This window comes from Mustela putorius, unplaced genomic scaffold, assembly GCF_011764305.1.
Source record: "Mustela putorius furo isolate JIRA1106 unplaced genomic scaffold, ASM1176430v1.1 tig00003853_pilon_pilon_pilon, whole genome shotgun sequence".
NCBI classification, from domain to species: Eukaryota; Metazoa; Chordata; class Mammalia; order Carnivora; family Mustelidae; genus Mustela; species Mustela putorius.
This window is the reverse complement of record NW_025422005.1, coordinates 8,718,327-8,740,108: the sequence shown is the minus strand read 5'-3', so window position 1 is coordinate 8,740,108 and position 21,782 is coordinate 8,718,327. Positions and strand designations below refer to the sequence as shown.

Genomic DNA, 21,782 nt, shown 5'->3' with positions numbered 1-21,782 from the left:
TCCTCCCTCTGTTGTGGTCTGCCTTCTGCCAGCTTTCACAGAACTTCAACGTGATACTAGGTAATGAACAGGTCTTTCATTCTCCACAAGACTGAAAGACTTTCTAGGACAGAGACAATGTCATATTTCTTTGGTATTTGCCAAAGTGCTAAAAACACTGTTGAGTTGAGCAGAGTAAATATGCCGTGTTCAGGCACAGGGCACTGTTTGAGAGTGTATCGATGTGTCTACATGTTTTTTATCATTACCTCTAAGATCGGTGGGAAATCTTCACTATTGAACGCATCCATCAGTCCCGAACTATTCTGGTAGGAAGAGTTCCCCACGAGCTCCACTTGAATTTGAACTGGATCAACAATTGAAAGAGCCGTCTCGTGCTCGTTCCCTAGTCGGCATGAGAACACCTAGAGAATGAAATGCAGTATAGGAAGAATTAATGTCTGATTTAGAAGAGTCTAATAAGCATCAGCAGGAAAAAACCCACTATCTCGGCAGCAATCAACCCCGTGTTATCAAAAGACCCACAACAACTGATGAAATAAATATTGTCAAGGGGGGGGCCGGCATTCTTGCCCACGGCCGGAAGGGTGGTCAGTGGTCCTCCCCCACTTATAAAAGGCAGTGCACTGTCACATGGCAAAAGGTCCAAAAATTCACACATACACTTTGATTCAATAATCCTACATCTTTCTAGGAACTAGTCTATGGAAATAATGCAAAATACAGAAAACAAAAATCACTGAACCATTATTTAATAGTTAACAAAAACAATTCAGAGCAGCCCAGGTTATATCACATTTACTCAACGGACCCTTTTATCATCATTTAAAAGAGATGATTAAAAAGACCTCATGGAACTACCTACAGGCAGGTAGTTACCACATGCGCTATGAGGACAAACGGTGCAATCAAAGTACTATTACACCATGACCTTAAGGAAAGAAACACATCAAAATGCCAACAGAGAGTCCAGACAAAGGGATGGGCAATTTTCTCTTCCCCTCCCTCAATTTGATGTAATATAATTGTTACTTTCATAATTGAAAATAAACACATTAATTACTAAAGCTGGGTGATGGGCTATACAGGGGCTCATTAGAGTAATCTGTTTACTTGTGTATGTTTGAAAAGTCCTATAATAAAAAAGTTTAACAATAAACGTATTTATGGAGAGAGAGAAGGGAGAGAAGACTCCCATTCTAAGACGGAATTATCTTTGTACTTCAAGAACAGTACAGAAGACCAAAATCTATCACAAACTTATCAAACTCAATACCCAAAAAAACAAATAATCCAATTAAGAAATGGGCAGAGGATATAAAGACATTTTTCCAAAGAAGACATCCAGATGGCTAAGACATGAAAAGATGCTCAACATCACTCATCATCAGGGAAATATAAACCAAAATCTCAATGAGATACTAACACACACCTGTCAGAACGGCTAAAAGTAACATGTGGAGGAAGGGGAACCCTGCTGCTTTGTTGGCGGGAATGCAAACTGGTGCAGTCACTCTGGAAAATAGTATGGAGGTTCCTCAAAAAGTTAAAAATAGAACACCCTACGGTCCAGCAATTATACTAAGCATTTGCCTGAAGGATATAAAAACATAAATTCAAAGGGGTACATGTTCATAGCAGCAGCACTACCAACAATAGCCGGAGGTGCCTGGGTGGCTCAGTCAGTTGGGTAGCTGACTCTTGATTTCGATTCAGACAAGGTCTCGGGGTCCTGGGATCAAGCCCTGAATCAGGCTCCACATTCAGCATGGAGTCAGCTTGAGGATTCTCTCTCTCCCCCGCCCCTCCCCCTGCTCATTCTCTCTCTCTCAATAAATCTGGGAAAAAAAAAAAAAAAATACGGGAACAGCCCAACTGTCCATTGACTGGTGAATGGATAAAGAAGATATGATATCTATAGATCTTGATCTATATATATTTAGAATGGAATATTACTCAGCCATCAAAAAGAATGAAATCTTGTGTTTTGCAACAAGATGGATGGAGCTGGAGTGTACTATGCTAAGTGAAGTCAGAGAAAAACAAATACTTTATGATCTTGCTCATATGTAGAATTTAAAAAATAAAACAGAGGAACATATGGGAAGGGGAAGAGAGACAGAAACAAACCATAAGAGACTCTCAACCACAGAGAACAAACGGAGGGTTGATGGAAGGAGGTGGGTGGGGGAGGGGCTGGTGGGGGGAGGGGCACTAAGGAGGCACTTGGTTTGATGAGCACTGGGTGTTGTGTATAAGTGATGAACCACTGAATTCTAGTCCTGAAACCAATATTACACTGCGTATTAACTAAGTAAAGTTTAAACAAAATTTTGGAAAAAAAGAAAAAAAAAAAGAGAGGAAGAAAGAACAGTATAGAAGAAAGCATTCATGTTGCTCTCCCTTTTTCCCCCTTTTGGGGGATGGAGGCCATTTTCTAGCGCTGAAAATATGTGAAACCAAGCTCCTTTACCATAGTCAAAATCAACTCATTTGGCTTCCTTTATAAATTCTGCCCCAGTGATGGACCGAGGCGTGGGCGGCGGCGGGGTGGGGGGCATGAAGCCAGGGGAGGGGTCTTAAAATTCAGATCCAATTGTGCTGCCTGAGGAACAAGACTGAAAGGAATTTCCAGGAATCTCAAATAATACAGTTTCTCTAAGACTTAGAGCAAAAGAAGTTTCATTTTCCTTTTTTCTTCAGGGCCTTCTGCTACCCAAAACTCAATTGTCCCTGGCAGGTCATTAATCAATCACAAACATTTTCCATTCAAAGCTGGTACTGGAGGGGCACCTGGCTGGCTCAGTGGTTAAAGCCTCTGCCTTCGGCTCAGGTCATGATCCCAGGGTCCTGGGATCGAGTCCCGCATCGGGCTCTCTGCTCAGCAGGGAGCCTGCTTCCTCCTCTCTCTCTGCCTGCCTCTCTGCCTACTTATGATCTGTCTGTCAAATAAATAAAAATTTAAAAAAAAAAAAAAAAGCTGGTACTGGAGAGGCTGGGAAAGAGCGACAATTTCATGATCAGCTCACATCACACCAGCACGTAAATCCTTCCCCTCAAACTGAGGTTTCGTGACATGAGAGCAACAAGTAATCAAGAAGTGAAATCTCTACAGATTATATTGAGCTATATCTGCTGCGAGAGAAAAAAAAAAGTGCCATAAGCTGCTGACAGTGAAAAAAGTTTTGTTCATTCAACCTCTGAAATACAACTGGAAAGAATAGGGCACGAAAAGTTCAATCATAAAGGGAATGATGAGTAACCTGGACCCAATATTCTAATATTATAACAAGAGGAACGTCAGCAGAGATCAGCAGATTAAGAACACTTGATAGAAATAATAATCTGCCTCATTTCTCCTTCCCTCTCCACGGCCCCTGACCTTAAAAGAAACAAAGCAGTTTTTACTCAATATTGCATCATGTAATTTTCAGGCTACAGAAGGCCACTCCAACGCCAAGTATCTCCTTCATGAGATTAAATTACAGCCTCAAGCAGCACTATGAGAGACTCACTCCGTTAGGTTAGGCATGCCTCTTCAGAGATATCCTTCTACAAATGAGATATTCCTGAAAGGATAATGCATCAAATCCTTCACACCTCATATAAACAAGTTTCCAAGACCACAAAGCCCTAAGTCTTCACAGAGATGACAATTCAACACAGGGAAGGGGACACAGGGAAATGAGGACCACTTGCCCACCTTGACTAATTTCCCCAGGGCTAGACCACAGCCACTGAAGGCACAGCAGGGGCCTGCAGAGTACTGGGGACTGCAAGAGTCTCGCTGAACTTCTCGAGGAAGGGACTATGTGAGACCCAGAAGTCCCATCTCTCAGCATTATTTACAGCCTGACACTGGAGGACTGACTGCCCATATAAGGATAGCCTGGTAGATCTGAGGACAAACCAAAGAGAGAGGGGCCAGAGTTCCCCGACTCCATCAATGGTTTCCCCTAATGAAAGCCGAGCAGGTAAAATTCTCTTCCAAATGCTTTTCTCTTAAGCCAAACATTGAGTGTTTTGATCGACACATAGATTTCTTACCTCGATGCCAAACAAACTCCCTGAAAAGGGGCGATCGACAAATCGGGGCTTATAGGTGAGCACTGTGGTGCCTTTGAGAATAATGGCATTGGTATCGAAGCAGGACACATCTTCAACAACCACAAACTCCGTGCCTGGAAAGGACAGCATGGTCAACCAAGCCAAAGCTGGGAAGCTGGAAAACACCAGGCTGCTGCAAAGTAGTCAATGCATTTACACTGGGGAGGCTGAGGGGAGGGGGATTAGCCAGCAAGACTTGCGCTCCAGGATGTTTGTCGACACTTGGCTTTACCACCAGCCTGAACAAATTCTCTGTATCTGCCCAGGCAGAAAAGACTGGGATGCAGCTTCTCTTCTCTCTTTAGAATGTATTTTTAAGGGGGGACCTGTGTGGCTAGGTTGGTTAAGCAGCTGCCTTCCACTCAGGTCATGATCTCAGGGTTCTGCGATGGAGTCCCACATCAGGCTCCCTGCTCTCTCTCTGCCCCTCCCCTCACACTTCCCCCCTTGTGCTCTGGCTTGCTCACTCTCTCTCTCTCAAATGAATAAATTTTTTTTAAAAAATCTGTAGAATGTATTTTTAAGCTAAGTCTCCTGGGAGGACTATGAGATATTCAGAAGCCCGGGATATCACCCCTTCTCCAAGCAATGGCCTATTTTAAAAACCCAGAAATAGACACACGTCCTAATGCTGGTCGGGCAGTGGGAGGCACGGCATCATCTACATAGCTGTTCAAGTGGTTTACAAAGAACATACACTAATTTAACATAGATCTTTTTGAAATTACTAAATATAGACAGTTTCCTACTCATTTGTACATGGCAAATTTACTTTTCGTTTTCATCAAACCCCTTGTTTAGACTGAACTTTTGAAACTAAATCTGTTCGGAGCGCACTGTGCTGGCCTGCTTCTTCCAAACCCCTGAGCGGTAGTTGGGCTACGGCAGCAACACGATAGTAGATCCACAAATACATACGGATCTACCAGGAGAGTTCGCTAGTTAACAAAAACCACAGGAAATCTGTTTGTAAAGGGACATATTCTTTTTGCAAAGAAAATAATGATCCCCTCACTTATTTATCCTGCAATTTTCACATATCAGATTTGCCTAAACTCAGTAAGGCACATCTGTTGGAGCACTAAAGACCAAACAGAAAACTGAAGCCAGAGTTAACACTCGGGGAAAAGACCAGTGGCCAGGCAGCACTCAAGCTGGACAACAGCCATGGGCTGGTGGAGCCAAGGGCCCAGAACCCTGCAACCTTGAATGGGAGCCCGCAGTTCACAGCAGAAAATGAAGGTCACGGATTCCGACACTCATTGGTCTGCAAATGTATAAGTGCTCACATCAAGATACAGAGATGACAGAAAAATCATCCTAGAAGACACATATTGAGCCTACCATGCAGACTGAGAATCAGTGACTCACACCTGCAACACACCTACAACAACAGGCTCACCTGTTACGTTGACCTTGACCTCCAGGTGCCTTTCAGTGGACACAGGAAGGGAAGACCGCTTGGTAACTACTCCACTCTTCACAGTTTTGGGAACTACAGCAGATTCACTGCTAGAGTTACGGTGGCGAGAAGAAGTAACATGAGTCTGTTTCTTGATGTCGCTGGGAGTGTGAAGAAAATCGTGGACTAGCAGGAGCCAGTCAAATATGAGGAACACACGCAGATTGTTGAGAACTACCGTAAAACAGGACGAATCCTTTGTAGATCTGCAAGCATAAAGATTTAACAAAAAAATAAAACAGGAAGGGAGAAATGTATTTTATTAACTTGCAAGTATACTACTCAGCTTGGGCAGGTGTTTTTCCCGTATTTTTAAAATTGACTGCTCTGGGTATCAGTAAACTCTGAACAGTGGTCTAATAAGATACTTGGTGTATATTTTCAAAAGCTCATCACATTTTTATGCTGTAAGAAAGCAGTATAGTGTCCTCTGGCAGTTCTCAACCAGGAGTGATTTTGTCCCACAGGAGATGTCTGACAACATCTGGAGGCGTCTGTGTTGGTCACAACGCAAAGTGGGGGCATGGCTCGCTATGGGCCTCTAGAGAGCAGAGGGCAGGGATAGTACTAAACATCCCAAAACAGACAGGACAGCCCCGCAACCAGAAGTGTCTAACCTAAAACGTCAACAGTGCTGAAGCCGAGAAATCCCGGTGCAGTATAAAGAGCACGGATTCAAATCCAGTCGCTTACAAGCTGTGTTATCTTGGATAAGTCGCCTACCTTCTCTGAGCCTGTTTCCTCAGTTAAAAAATGAGAAACATGAACAGGGTAAAAGACAAAGCACCAGGCACATAACAGGTGTGTGTTCGGTAAATGTCAGTTCCTTCCCCACAGGCTATTTCAAGAAGATCAGTGAGGCACCCTATCTTTGATATTTGGGATCACTTCTTTACAAACATCAAATGTACACAATAGTACTAATTCGCCAACTGGATCCGACCAGACAACCCAGATCTTTAGCCTGAGAAGGAGGACAAATAAAATGACATTTATATGTGGGCATAGCCCCAAGCACCCAGAAATGGAGTTGGGGGAGGGAGAGAGACAATATTGGCTTTGTAGGCCCGATTACCCCGAATTCTCTATTTGAGGTGAAAACCCATGGAGGACCCCAAGCCTAGTCGCAAACCGTGGTGTGGCCCTACCAGAATAGGAGTGGGCCGAGATGGGTGGGACAGAGGAAAGTGGCTCAGGATACCTTTGATGGTTTTCTGGGTTGAACTTTGTTCTGTGAGCCGCGAAGTGACTCTGGGGCTCCAGCTACTACCCATACGTACCTGGCTACCTCCCCCAAAAGGGGCTCCTATTCAGCAAAAGCTGATTCTGAGATGTTTTTAAGTCTGGCCTCTCTAGTTCTCTTGTTTCTCCTAAACCTGGCTCACTGCCTCTGGAGAAAGGGCACAGTGATGCATGTCTCCCTCATACAGACACAGCATTTTTCACAGAAACACTTTACTCTTTTGTATTAGAGAAAAAATGTTGCCCTCGGTAAAATTTTTTCCACCCCATTTTGAACACAGATCGTCAGAGTTATGCACTAACTGAAAAGTCAAAGTATGCCTGATACCCTTTTCTGGAAAATATTTCAAGCCTTTAAACACTGTGAAGTGATTTATATTTGACACACAAAATCCCAACAGAAGAGCAATTCTTCTGGAGACACAGAAAGCGTTCAAAAGTTCCAATCAAGGGAACATGTTAACCCCCTCTCCCTCACAATGGTATTTCTGTTCACAAGAACCAAGGTAAGACTTTACTTTTTGGCTCCCAGAAATTATACACCTCCAGTATATACACAGAGTGATATTCCAAGGCTCCTTGTATATTAAAAATAAGATCGATGAGGGGCACCCGGGTGGCTCAGTGGGTTAAAGCCTCTGCCTTCAGCTCAGGTCATGATTCCAGGGTCCTGGAATCGAGCCCCGCATCGGGCTCTCTGATCAGCAGGGAGCCTGCTTCCCACCCCCTCTCTGCCTGCCTCTGCCTACTTGTGATCTCTCTCTCTGTCAGATAAATAAATAAAATCTTTAAAAAAAAAAAATACGATTGATGAGACAACTAGCTGACAGATTAGGAAGCTAGATCAATAATAATATAACAAACCCAAAAAGAAACTGTTTCTGCAGAAGGACCAAATATATGGAAGCCTCCTGCTCAGATAAACATCTTCAAACAAAAGAACCACAAATCACAGCCAGCCTCGCATCTGACTGCAATCAGCCAGGTCAGGAGACACACAGTGACCACACCTGAGGACTGTCGGAAGCCACATGGGCGCTGCGATCAGAGGCCCCAGTGTGAGTCCTGAGCATGTCATTCACCCACCTTGGAGAGGCGTTCAGTGCCCTCCAATTCTACTGCTGCAGCTATAACACTGGGCAGAAGGCACCCACTCTGCAGACCTGCTGGGAGGATTTAAGTATCAAAGTGAGGAAGTGCGTGGCTTGGGCCTGGGCCCACAGTTAGAGGGAACGAGCACTCTCATTTCAGAGCATCCAGAAAGTTCAGGCAAAGATCTGACCGTACTTTGCTAGACTTCCTAAAGGCATATGGAGAAGGACCATGACCTCTCTCTAAAAGAAATCTCAACCCTGAGAATTCCCCACGCAGCACACTCAAGTATCAGGTACATTCAAGCATAGGAATACAAGAATAATCTTCATCTTTTTTGGCCCATGAAGTTTGTCCCAGCCTTTTCACTTACTAGTTTGTAGGTACAGCCTGAGAGCATTAGGCACTAATAGAGTAGAACTGACGTTTCTTCCAAAGGTCTCCTTTTGAATTTGCGTTGGAGGATTTTAGATCAAACCTAATTTTTCACGGTTTTCAGGCCTATTCCCACCTTAGCCATAAAACCTCGCAGCAGTACACTGTACATAACACCCGCTGCCTCGGTAATAACAATAAGAACTACCATCGGGGCCACGCCACAGGCCAGAATTACTTCTTTAATTCCTGCCTGCACCGTGTGAGGTGGGTACACTTGTCCCCTCTACCCTCTAGAGGAGAAAACTGCCGGTCAAAGTAGTTGAACTTGTCCTAGGACACACAGCTAAAAGGTGGTAGATCGAGATGTTAAGCCCACATTGGTACAATTCCAAAACATACACTCATTATATGCACATTTCAGATGCTTCCTGGCCTAATAACGGGAAGAAAAACATAAGCTATTTCAAAGAGGCCCCGTTTAAATGGAGAAATGGGTTAGCAAGACATGCATAGATAAAGGAATAATTCAAGTCAAAACCACGTTCCTGTAATTTCTACAGACCAAACATCTTCTTTCCCCTTAAACAAGAATCATTTCTTCCTTCCTCTGTTTGCTCTACATACTACAACAGTCTACAGAGAGATTGAGTTTAAGACTCTGTTCTAATTATAAACTTTTTTTTTTTTAAGGCAACAGAGACATCTCTTGGCCAATACAGGCAACTGCAAGGTGACAGGAATACCGACTTAATGCACTGTGAGCTGCACTGGTGAGCCCTTTTCTATTTATCTTTCCAGTGACTCCTCAGTCCTGTGACGTTCTAAAGCTGAAAGAGTCTTGGCCCACTGGCCACAAAAGGAAGTTTGATAGAGAAACATGGAATCAGGGTCTCGGTCCACTACCTGAAATGCAGCTCCATCTGGATGGATCCCTGGGTGGTGCTGCTGTTCCTAGAAGGCTGAAAAATACAGCTGAAGACATTTGTCAGGCCGGCGCTGGCCTTCTGCCCGGCATAGCGGGTGTCAAAAGCCATCATGGAATGGGAAACCAAGTTAATGGACTTGGTTTGGTTGGAAAAGCTCTCATAGAGCAGTTTACATTTCTTGAAGTCGAATCTGAAAGGGAAAAAGCAGACAAGATATTAAACTCTTCCATTTCACAAAATTATCTAAGTTCGAGACAACGGAACAAAGTCCTAAGTATCCCTGAGAATTATGAAGGGGAATAACTTTCCCCAATTTTGTTAACAGACTCCTCAAAAAGGATCTAGTGCCACTGACCCCTATCTCTTACTTTTCATTTCCAGGAAGATGACCTTGTCCATAGGAACTCCGTGAGGAATAACATTATCTACTATTCTCTGGCTGCAAAGGCATTCTTGTTTCTCATCTCAAGTCTGAGAAGGTTATATCCATTTAACAATCTCCAAGGGATGCCAAGGGTCTCTTTAGACCTTCATCTGTCAACTCCTAGCCTTCCTGCAGATTCCCCTCTTCAGAGACTGCCCAATTGTTACATAACTACTATAGTTTCCTAGAAGCAACCAGAACAAGTAACATTCCTCATATAGAGAAATAATGCAACTGATCCACCAAGAGGAAGTACATACGATACTGCCTTTTTTTTTTTATAAATAACAGAGGAAGCTACAATGTGCAATTCATAATTTACTCAGTACCATCATGACCTTCCATACAGAATTATTTCAATTTATAAAAAACTAAGGGCATAGCTAGTCATCAGAAAAAAACTGCTGACTCACAAGACTATCTGGGCCCCAAGCCTCATTATACCATGTTTCATTCAACTGAGTTACATAGAGGCCAGGATGGACTGTTGACAGGAAGACAAGAAAAAAAGGAGTGTTTCAGTAGGGAAATTTCTAGACTTTGAAGTCCTGTTTTCAAATACAGAACCACTTTTCCAGCCATGCGACCTTACACTAGATACAAAGTCCATCTGGAAAACAGAAGTCCTATCTGCCCGGCCTCAGCCTCACATGCTTGTCAAGAGATCAAAATGAAAAGGTATCAGGTGTGAAGACCCGCAGTCGTCCGGGTTCCAGACCAGTAATCACAAATTCCTGGTACGCCCAGACCATGCAAGTGACAGACGCACAAAGTGAATCACCAGGCAAACACGTGCTATGTGCAGGCAGCCCAAGATGCTCCTCCATGAAAACATGGGCCCAGTATTGTCAAAGCTTTCAGCTTCTCAAAAGAGGCTGAAATCCAAACTTTTTATGCCAAGTCCCCCAATTTTTAAATGCTGGCCGGGGACGCAGTGAGCAGGGCTGCTCCCCAACTAGCTCTGGGTCTCCCCTTCGGCAGACACCACCCAGCCTGCGCTTCGGATGGTGGTGGACGGTGCTCGAACTCTGTGAGGTGAATGGTGGACTCCATGAGGTGGACGGTGCTCCAACTCTGTGAGGTGAATTCAAGGGCACTCAGGGACTCTCGTCTCACTTGCTGCCACATCGAGACACTGGCTGCTCTATCAGCCACAGTGACTGTGGCCACAGCGCAGCCTGCGGGCCACCAGGGTCACATACCATCAGGAGGAAAACGTCTTCCTTCTCAATCCCTGCTGTGTCTTGCATGTCTGTCACTTCTTTTTTGACACCCCCCTCCAGTCCGTGGCACTTTTTATTTATTATTATGATTTTAAGCTTCGATGACATAGCACAGCAGCAAGATTACATTAGGAGTATATTATGATATGACTTTTTCCAATGGAGCCTCCCTTACAACACTGCAGGCTCTCTGGAATGTTACCCCCTCCTTGCCACTCACACACAACTGCAGTGGCTGCTGTGTCTCTCCCCGCAAAAACCGCACGACGTTAAAGGTGCGCTCCACAGGTACCAGTAACAGCAGTACGAGCTCTCCGTAACTGCGGGTCTGGAGTCGACGCTTCCGAACACCAGTAGATTCAGGGTGGGGAGGCGAATGGGTGAAGGGGAGCGGGAGGTACGGGCTTCCAGTTATGGAATGAGTAAATCACGGGGATCAAGAGTACAACACAAGCAATACAGTCACGGTGCCGTAGGAGTGTCCCAGGGCGACACAAGGTACCTGCACTCGCGGTGAGCGCAGCAAAACGGACGGAGAAGTTGAATCACTTTGTTGTACATGTGAAACTAACATCACGTTGTGTGTCGACTGTCCAATTTTTTTGAACAGTGCTGACATGAAAACAAAACAAAACAAAACAACCAATGCCAGCAGAGTCTTAGGAAAGTTTTGATTCATTTCTGCAGCTCTTTCTAATGCAACCATTTCAGCACCAGGTGTGGAGGTCACTGACACGTCCTAATAACCTGTCTTTACTCATAAAGCAATGAATTTAAACTTTGAAAAAGCAACCAAAACGCACTGTGCAGACCAGACCACCTCCGTCATGAACCACCGTTCTGCCACCTCCGCTCTACGCCACAGCGAAATACGAGCACTGCTTGCAGTACTGCTGCGGTCCTGTGGGTCACCAGGCATAAACCAGCACCGTGAAAGTCATACCTGGCTAAGGACCCAGTACTTTCTTTTCCTTTGGGATCTTTCAGCTCCAGACTCACGTTCACCATATCGATGAGGAAGCACATGCACGTGTACACTTCTCCACTGAGAACAGTCTGCAAGAGGAAAACGCCAGTCTGAAAAGGGGGTTAAAATGTCAAGACATTAATCTGCTCGTCGTCCCATCAGCTCTCCGCAGGTGAGCTGGAGCGATCCACGCACGAGGTGGCCATCGGCTGCGACTGTGAGAGTTAAGGGTTGTGGGACGGCGCGAGGTCTCACTTACGTGAATTCTTGGGTCTTGTAAATCGTAAGGCCGCATAAATTCCTCTATGGGCTCTCCGAGGTTGTTCTCCAGTAAACCCCGGATCAGCTTGTATTTGGACAAATCCAGGGAGCAGTGGACTGAGGAGAGACTGCCATGGATAGAAATGTCTGGCACAGTGTGACTTATTTCTCTGAGGAAAGAAAAAAAGTCACTTTGGCCAACAAATCAGTAACACTGACAAAGCTCACACCCAAACACAAGAAAGAGCTGAACTGTGCCCCCCGACATTATCCATCGGTTCGTCTCTAACTTCCGATAATAAAACTTTCATGTGGCTCCAAACAAACCAGGTGAGCACAACTGAGTATCCTGTGTCATCTACAAAGAACACTTTTCCTCTCAAAATATGCACTTACAACGTCCCCAGATCTGAATTAGCCAAATAATTGATTAATGAGGAAAAAGATCTCATGAGACCCAGAAAGAGCTCTAGCGTTACATTTGGGGAGGCAATGAAGAAACAGCGACCGCTTCACTTAACTCTTCAGACTCCGTGATAACTAAAGGCAGACTCCAGGGTTTCAGACGGAGCCCAGATGGGACATCAGGATAAACTCTGAATCTGTCACTTGTCTCTGCTGAGACGGGCAGGAGCAGGGCTGAGATGCCCGGATCTGGGGGTAGCATACTTCGTCCCCACACTGAAGAGCTGCCCTCCACCCTCCCAGGGAGAAGCGGGCCCCACGGATGCTGCAGACACCACGCTCGGAGTGCGGAGAGGATGGGGATTCAAAGGAGAATGTAAAAAGTAACTGTGCAGAGAAAAATCTATATAGTGACCAAGTGAAGAAAGAGCAGTGATGCAAGCCACAAAAAAAAATCTGGAAGGGACTCCCGGGCCCCCTCTCAGCTCCCTGTTTCTGTGGCGCAAGCCGCTGAGAGGGTCTCTCGTACGGAGTTATCGCTGCCTGTCGGGGCTGATGCTATAATCACCTGCACATAAACGCGGATGGAAGGGAAGCGGGTCAAGTTTACACAATCAGAGTAACAAAGCACGTTATTGGGGGGGAAAGCATTATTTGAAAAGAAAACAAAGTGTTCCATTTCTAAATAACGAAGCTCCTCCTAAGATTGCTAGGCCAGAAAACCAGAGAGAGCCCATGCCAAGCATAACTGAGCGCCAGCCAGGGAGCACTTGAATAACAAAAAAGAATAAAATGCAAACATCCCAGAGAGAGCAGCTACACGATGTTAGTGTCGTTAATCTAGAGAGAAACAAAAAAGGAGTATTAAACGGTTTGCCCAAACCCTAGAACCCCGAAGAGAGTGGCCAAAGACGGATTAGAATCGCACTCCCCACAAGTAACCGGACGGCTTGTCAAAATGCAGCCAACGAGAACGTTCTTCATTACTTGACAGCCACGCACCGTCTTTGCTTATCACAGAAATGCCAAGTATTGCTGCTTTCTCTGAAACGAATGCCCCAAACAGACAGTGATCACACACGGGGCACAGCAGCTCCTGTCCGGGCTCATGGTCCCCAGGCCACACCAGGGAACCTCACTCACATGCACCCAAGGCTTAGCCCTGAGAGCCAGGTTCCACTGGTCTCTGGTGGGGTCTGGGAACATTCACATTTAAGATGTTTCCCGGACGATCCCACAGCAGTAATGACAATGAAGCGATGCTCTAAACGGCAGAGATGAACAGCATCCCATACTTGAGGCCAATGAAAAGGTCATTTAGAGTCAGCTCATTAGCCTTTATGGAGTACTTTGAGATTGCTTAACGGAGCCAAATGGGCAGAACAGCAGCTCAACAGTTATTCTGATTAAATGGAGCTCCGGGCTAAGTAGCAACACCAGGTCCAGGATCTATTGTGCTTGGAACATATAATCCAAATGTGACCTCTTCCAAAATACTTTCCTTGCCATCATCACCTCCCTACGTCCACCAAAAGCTGTGCTACACCCGCGCCTCCTCGTCTTTGTTTCCAAGGTCCCAGGGCAATCCCAGTCACACAGTCTCTAACACTGAGTCAAACCCTAAATTACAATCACCTTCTTTTTTTTTTTTAAGATTTTATTTATTTATTTGACAGACAGAAATCACAAGTAGATGGAAAGGCAGGCAGAGAGAGAGAGAGAGAGAGGGAGGCAGGCTCCCTGCCGAGCAGAGAGCCCGATGCGGGACTCGATCCCAGGACCCTGAGATCATGACCTGAGCTGAAGGCAGCTGCTTAACCCACTGAGCCACCCAGGCGCCCCTACAATCACCTTCTAATTTGCCTTCCTATATCCCTGTATCAACACAACATAAGCTCCATAAAGACAGGTTTTTCTTCCCATCACAGTAGCCCTCATGTTTAGCACACAGCTGGGATTCAATAAACATTTGCTACACGGAAGAAATAAGTGAACACCTATTCTCTTCCAGACTTACCTCCACAGTACTGATTGCCAAGCTATTAAGATTCTACCAAAGACAGACAATTATCCAGATGTAAACCACTCACTTGTCCAAATTCCTTTCCACCTGCAGTTTCAGCCGACAAGGCTCAGTTAGGAGACTCCCTCCCGTCTGCCGCACGGAATAGGAAGGGAACACCAGATCTCCACTGCTGTCCTCTGAGGCCTTAGAATACTCTCGAGGACGTCTCTCTGCAGCAAAGATGTCCATGTCTTGTAGGTCCACGACAATGCAATCCAGCAGGCAGACATGGTCTTCTACATGGACCCAAGGAAAGAGAGAGAATAAAGAAAGTAAGACCCAGACTGGACCAGCCCTGAACAAAACTAAAAAGGTAAACAAAGTTCATTCTGTCTTCAGAAAACGTTTGGAACTGTCTCCTTCAAAAACCTGAGTGTCCAAAAGTCTCCACTCCAGCACCAAGGCCTCCCTATGCGGCACTCCACGTGCTGGAACCTTCCCATCTGCTCCCCTTCCGCATCACGCACATGCTACTGTCCTGAGACATGAGCTGAGCCTAAAGGATTTATGACCGACATGACTGGACAGCCATCCCTCCCAAGGATATCCTATAGGATATAGGTCTCATGTAGAGAGGACACAACTCAAAGCCTTCAAAGTTTTCCAGCACCGAAATTCTCTTCTCCAACAAATATGTCATCATTTCCGCGACCACTGATCTCATCCAAACCACTGCCATTCTGCCTGGCTCTCTAGAAACTCCCCCCCCAGTATACCTACGCCATTCCCTCTGGCCCTCACAAAACCATTCTGCCCGCAAAATACCTGACTAATCCTTAAAAAAATAAATGAGACCGTAACATTCTCTTTCTCCTACGCTTTAATGATTATGCTTAATCCAAAGTTGTTTCTATAAACTCCCCCTAAATCCTTATAAAACCCTGCATAAGCCCACTGCCTACTTTTCCAACCTCATCTCAAGCCATTCTCCACCCTCCTCCTGAAGCCTCAGGCTCACTGGCCTTTGTCTCCCCAAAACTGCCAAGCCCTCCACTGCCTCAACAGCCTTACCTATGGTGTCGCCCTCCCCTCTCGATCTCGACTGGGTCCTCTCTGTTCTTTCCTCCTGCACCATTCTCTCCTCCCCAGAACATCTCACGATGGCCACATCGTGGGGCCTGCTTGGCGCCTCTCATCTCCTATGCAGAGTGGCAGGAGCTGTGTCTAACAGCATGTAGTACACAGCAGAGCCGGATTATAATAGTGTTCAGTCCACATCTCATCTATCAGGTCTTCAGGCTTAAAGCTCATTTGTGCAAATGTTTTTAAACACCTACTCTGTGCCAGTTACTTTTCTCAGTCCAGGACACTATTCCAGGATACAGCAGTGAACAAAACATACAAATATCTTTTTCCCTATGAAGCTTATATTCTAATATAAAATTGTAAATTTATGAATTCTCCAACAAATTAATCTGTTTATTTAATATAATCCCAATCAAAATCCCAAAAGAGAATTTTTGAGGTAAGCGGGAGGAGGGGAAAATGTAACAAAATAATTCTTAAGTTATTTTAAAAAATAATCAAGGGTATTTGCCCCATGGGATGATAAAACACAGGGAAGGTGTTTCTGAGTGTGTTATCAGAAGCGGAACACACAACAGAAAGTAAAAATGGATCTAGCTATATGGAAATTAAAGAGTAGTGCAAGATGAAAACATCATGAACAAAAAAAGCAAAAGAGAAACTGGAGAAAAAATTGCAATATATTTGACAGATAATAGAGAAATAGTCCCATTTTACAAAGATTTGGAAAAATTTGTAAGAAAAGAACATGCAAGTAGGAAAATTGGCAAGGAATGTGATAGGCGATCTATTGCCAAAAGAAAATCATCCCAGCATGTATATGAAAATATATCCAACCTCATTAGTGATCGAATAAATGCACGTTAAATCACACACACTAAATAAAGAAATATAGCAGTTCTTTGTTTTTTATTATTTTGATAAACACGTGGAAGAGACAGAAGCGGAACTGATCTGGTAGAAGGGGGCGGGGGGGGGGTAAAGGGCTTCAGAGATTACTTCGGGTCATCACGGAAGCCCAAGGATACATAGAGCAGTTTGCAAACCACTACTTTAATCCCATCTTAATCACAAACGAATTCCAGAAACAAACAGCAAACCAGAAGAAGAAATATTGTTCGGAGAGAGATCTTTCCATCAATCTCTAAAACATCCTAAATCATTTCTGAGGCATTTGCCTACCTTCCTCCTACTCATCACTGTCTTCACAGCAACGGCCCAAGGTCACAAGTGTCACTGGCACCGTGTGCGCAAACTACCTACGCTCCACACCCAGTACCTATAGAGACTGGTAGACAGAGTCATGCAGGGTAAGGATTCGGCTCTGCAATCAAACTGCCCAAGCTCATAGTCCAACTCTGCCACTTACTATCCGCACTACCCAGGGCAAGTTAAGCTACTTAATCTCTCTAAGTCTTTGTCTCTTTGTGTGTAAAATGAGGATAAAAATGAAACTCTATAGGGGTGCTGTGGCATGAAATCCAATGATTTATGGAACAATGTGCCATGATATCTGGCACACAGGAAGTGTTCAACAACATCACATCAACAACATCACAACAGTGTGATGATGATCAGGACAATCTCATTTATTTAATCATCAATCCAACCATAAGACACGTTCCCGTCACCTCTAGGACCACAAGGGACTATAGGGAGTAAATAGTACCCAGTACAGTTAGTCCTTGCATAGAACAAAAGACATGCAACAGCCTTCTTAGTGAGTGTCCCAATCTCTCAAAGCCTGATCACACTGGATGGATTTTCGTGGCAAATCACGTTCTGTTTCCTTCTCTAACTTATCCTACCCATCATCTACCCAGAATACATTTAAAAACCATAAGGCCAGGGATGCCTGGTTGGCTTAGTCAGAGGAGCAACTCTTGATCTTGGGGTCCTGAGTTCAAGCCGATGGGTGTAGAGATAAATTAAAAAATTCAAATGGGGCACGTGGGTGGCTCAGTCGGTTACACGTCTGACTCTTGATTTTGGTTCAGGTCATGATGTCAGGGTCATGAGATCAAGACTCAAGTCGGGCTCTGCACTGGGCAAGGAGCCGGCTTAAATAAAATAAGATCAAAAAGGATTAAAAAACAAAAATAAATTTATTTATTTATTTATTTTAAGATTTTATTTATTTGACAGAGAGAGATCACAAGTAGGCAGAGAGGCAGGCAGAGAGAGAGAGAGGAGGAAGCAGACTCCCTGCTGAGCAGAGAGCCCGATGCGGGACTCGATCCCAGGACCCTGAGATCATGACCTGAGCCGAAGGCAGCGGCTTAACCCACTGAGCCACCCAGGCGCCCAAAAAACAAAAATAAATTTAAAAACAAAACAAAAAGGCCAAAAAAAATTTATTTTTCATCAAAATAAAAAGCTTTTGCACAGCAAAGGAAACAACAAAACTAAAAGGCAACCTACTGAATGGGAGAAGATATTGCAAATGACACATCTGATAAAGGGTTAGTATAAGAATTTATATACCTTAACACCAAAGAAACCCAAATAATCCAATTTAAGGATGGGCTGAAGACCTGAACAGACACTTCTCCAAAGAAGATATCCAGATGGCCAAGAGACACATGAAAAGATGCTCGACATCACTCATCATCAGGGAAGTGCCAATCAAAACTACAATGAGCTACCACCTCATGCATGTCAGAATGGCTAAAATCAACAACACAGGAAACAACAGGTGTTGCTGAGGATTCAGAGAAAGGGGAACTCTCTTGCACTGCTGGTGGGAATGCGAACTGGTGCGGTCACCGGGAAACAGTAGGGAGAGTCCTTAAAAGATTAAAAATAGGGGCGCCTGGGTGGCTCAGTGGGTTAAGCCTCTGCCTTCAGCTCGGGTCATGATCTCAGGATCCTGGGATCGAGCCCCATATCGGGCTCTCTGCTCAGTAGGGAGCCTGCTTTCCTCCCTCTCTCTCTGCCTGCCTTTCTGCCTACTTGTGATCTCTGTCAAATAAATAAATAAAATCTTTTAAAAAAAAAAAAATTAAAAATAGAACTACTCCATAATCCAGTAATCACACTACTGGGTATTTACCCCCAAATACAAGAACAATAATTCAAAGGGATACATGCACCCAATGTTTATAGCAGTATTTGCAATAGCCCAATTATGGCAGCAGTCCAAGTACCCATCAAGTGATGAATGGACAGAGGTGGTATACAGGACCCCTGGGTGGCTCAGTCAGTTACCCTCTGCCTTCTGCTCAGGTTATGAGCCCAGGGTCCTGGGATCAAGCTCCGTGTCCAGCTCCCTAATCAATGGAGAGTCTGCTTCTCCCTCTCCCACTACCTCTTCCCCTGCTTGTGCGCATGCTCTCTTTCACAAAAATAAATAAAATCTTAAAAAAGGAAAGAGGTGGTAAATATATATATATTTCTATACATATAAAAACATATATCTCTGTATATAAATATATGTGTATATATGTTTAATACACACACACACACACACACAATGCAACATTACTCAGCCATAAAAGAGAATGAAATCTTGCCATTTGCCAGGACACGGACGGAGCTGCAGAGTACTGCACTGAGTGAAGTAAGTCAGTCACAGAAAGACAAATATCATATGATCTCACTCGTATATGGAATTTAAGAAACAAACAAGCAAAGGGAAAAAGAGAGGGAGAGAGAGAGAGAGACAGAGAAAGAGACCAGCCAAGAACCAGATCTTAACTATAGAGAACAAACTGAAGGTTATGAGCAGGGAGATGGTGGGGGTGGGGAAACAGGTGGTGGGGACCATGGGGAGCACTGGTCATGATGGGCACAGGGTGACTACGAAGCACTGAATCACTGCACTGTATACCTCAACCTAATAGAACACTCTGTGTTAATATGCTGGAATTAAAATAAAGCAAAAAATTAAAAACCTTAAAAAAATAAAATAAAATAAAACAAAAAATTAAATTTAGTTCAATTTAATTTTTAAAAAAACGCGGGGCGCCTGGGTGGCTCAGCGGGTTAAAGCCTCTGCCTTCGGCCCAGGCCATGATCCCAGGACCCTGGGATCGAGCACCGCATCAGGCTTTCTGCTCAGTGCAGACCCTGCTTCTCTCTCTCTCTCTCTCTGCCTGCCTCTCTGCTGCTTGCGTTCTCTGTCAAATAAATAAATAAAATCTTTAAAAAAACGCAAAAGGCCAAAATCAGGCTCTCATCTGGAATAACTCATTCTTAAATTCCAGAGAAGAGCACCAGTAATGGGACAGTTCCTATCTTTGCAAAATTGTTACTTATAGTATCTCTGTGGTTACCTAATTGACACTAATATTTTCTCAGAGTTCTTTGTTTTTTTTAGAATTAAATAGAATAATAATTGAGTAGAAAACAGCGTCTTGACAGTGACTTGCAAGGATATGGCTAAGGATACAGGAATCATCCAAGTTTTACTATCACCATCTTCTGGCAACCACCTTGACCTTGAGGAAAAAGTCCTAAGAGACAATCTAAACCTCTTTATTCACACTGTTTCTTGCTAATTTAACTGTACTTCAGAAGTCGCCCACTGCTAAAATCTATATCCTGAGACTCTTAAGCTTTCTAAAATAATACCAAAATCAGATTATCACTAAAGACCTGCTACCACTCTGATGCATCCTCTGGAGGAACCTGCCACAGTCTCCTGAACTCCCCACCTTCATCACGTGGCTCCTTCCTCCTCTTTTACCTGGACTACCGGAAAGCTGGCTGGCGGAGGGCGCAGCTTGTTGCCCTTGCTGCTTGGTCGAAGTACTCAGCGCAGACTCACTCCTCAGGCTGCCTAGACTCATTCCAGCAGGAGGCATCATGAACAGCCCCTCGGAATGTGCTCCCTTTGGGTCCTCCGTGCTTGTCATTTTCCTCATGTAGTGTTTGGGGGTACCTGTTGGGGATGCTGAAGGCACAGATTCCTGGGGAAAAATAAAAAATAAAAAAAATAAAACTAGAAAGTAGGAATGGCGCGACTAATCCTTACTCTCCTGAAAATCCTACCCCAGTCCCTGGGCTCTTCAAAGACTCTATGCCACTTGGCACTTCCCAAGCCCCCCAAATCCCATAAACAAAAGGGTAACAGGGTCATGATCTTTCCTGTCATGTGTAATTATTTGCAGAGATGTTACTTATAATTCAACACCTACTGAGAACTACAGCCATCTTGCAGGAATATATTATCTGTTGGCTTGAAATGCCAACTGTTGGTTCAGTCTAGGTCAGACACAGCGAAGGCAGAGCTCTCGGCCATACAAAATGTTACTGCTTTGCTGGAGGGGAGGGGCCTGTAATTCTAAGAGAACATATCTACAGCAACATGGTTCCAAAGGAATGACACCACGGTAGCCTGTCTACACTTCCTAGAAGTCACTCTGTCTGGGCTTCATTTCTCATCTCTTCAAGTAACCGTGCAAATGAAAACAAAATGAAGACCACAGGAGGCTGGCCATCCTTACTATGTTTCTGTTTAAGGGCATAAAAACTAAGGGCAAATACTGAGTAACGTAAATTAATTCTACTGAAAACACGACACGCTTTTCACACATACTTAGTACCCTCGGTTCTCTGCTAACAGTGGAAATCTTCTTCACCTGAATGATTCAATAACTGACTTTTAAACTTCACTCAAGCCTCCATGCTACCTGTCTGCAGGGCTCTGCCACCATCGACCCACTTTCACAGGCGTGCTGGGGGGAAGGGGAAGAACGGGTTTCCAGCCAGCACTGCCCTATGTGTTTACGCCTTGCAGCTCTGAAAAGGAGATGGGAATACTGTTCTTCCCAGTTCTCTTAAGTACAGCGATTCACAAGTAACGGTGGGAAAAAAAAAGTTCTTACTTTCCGCATTTTTTTGGAAGGCAAATTGCTTTCCAATGCTTCCAAATGCTCTTAAATATTTCGACATTAAAAACCTTCCTCCCAGGGTGCCTGGGTGGTTCAGTGGGTTGAGCCTCTGCCTTTGGCTCAGGTCATGTTCTCAGGGTCCTGGGATCCAGCCCCGCATCAGGCGCTCTGCTCAGCGGAGAGCCTGCTTCCCCTCACCTCTCTCTCTGCCTGCCTCTCTGCCTGCTTGTGATCGCGCTCTGTCAAATAAATAAATAAAATCTTTAAAAAAAAAAAAAAACCTTCCTCCTTTCTTAATTTACTTAAACTCTAAGGAGTAGCTGTTGCTCTTTGACTTGATTCATCTCTCTACATCCTCTCCGTAGTTGGT

At 44.5% G+C, this 21,782-nt stretch overlaps 1 protein-coding gene across 13 annotated transcripts in view; it reads right to left on the bottom strand.

The window, feature by feature from the left end:
• The window catches only part of VPS13D (vacuolar protein sorting 13 homolog D), a 253,025-nt gene that overhangs the window by 170,970 nt on the left and 60,273 nt on the right, over positions 1-21,782 (bottom strand). For 10 of the 13 annotated variants that reach the window (XR_006601667.1, XR_006601666.1, XR_006601668.1 and 7 more), the window contains 8 exons: positions 20,266-20,488; positions 14,578-14,788; positions 12,081-12,252; positions 11,798-11,931; positions 9,185-9,397; positions 5,510-5,775; positions 4,048-4,181; positions 249-404 (listed from right to left, as the gene is read on the bottom strand). Coding sequence is in view for 10 of the 13 variants with exons in the window: in XM_045063766.1 (XP_044919701.1) it covers positions 249-404; positions 4,048-4,181; positions 5,510-5,775; positions 9,185-9,397; positions 11,798-11,931; positions 12,081-12,252; positions 14,578-14,788; positions 20,266-20,488 (1,509 nt within the window). In the remaining 3 variants the exon portion in view is untranslated. The remainder of the gene's footprint in view (positions 1-248; positions 405-4,047; positions 4,182-5,509; positions 5,776-9,184; positions 9,398-11,797; positions 11,932-12,080; positions 12,253-14,577; positions 14,789-20,265; positions 20,489-21,782) is intronic. The other 3 variants (XM_004741446.3, XM_004741447.3, XM_004741448.3) reach the window with 1 other exon arrangement.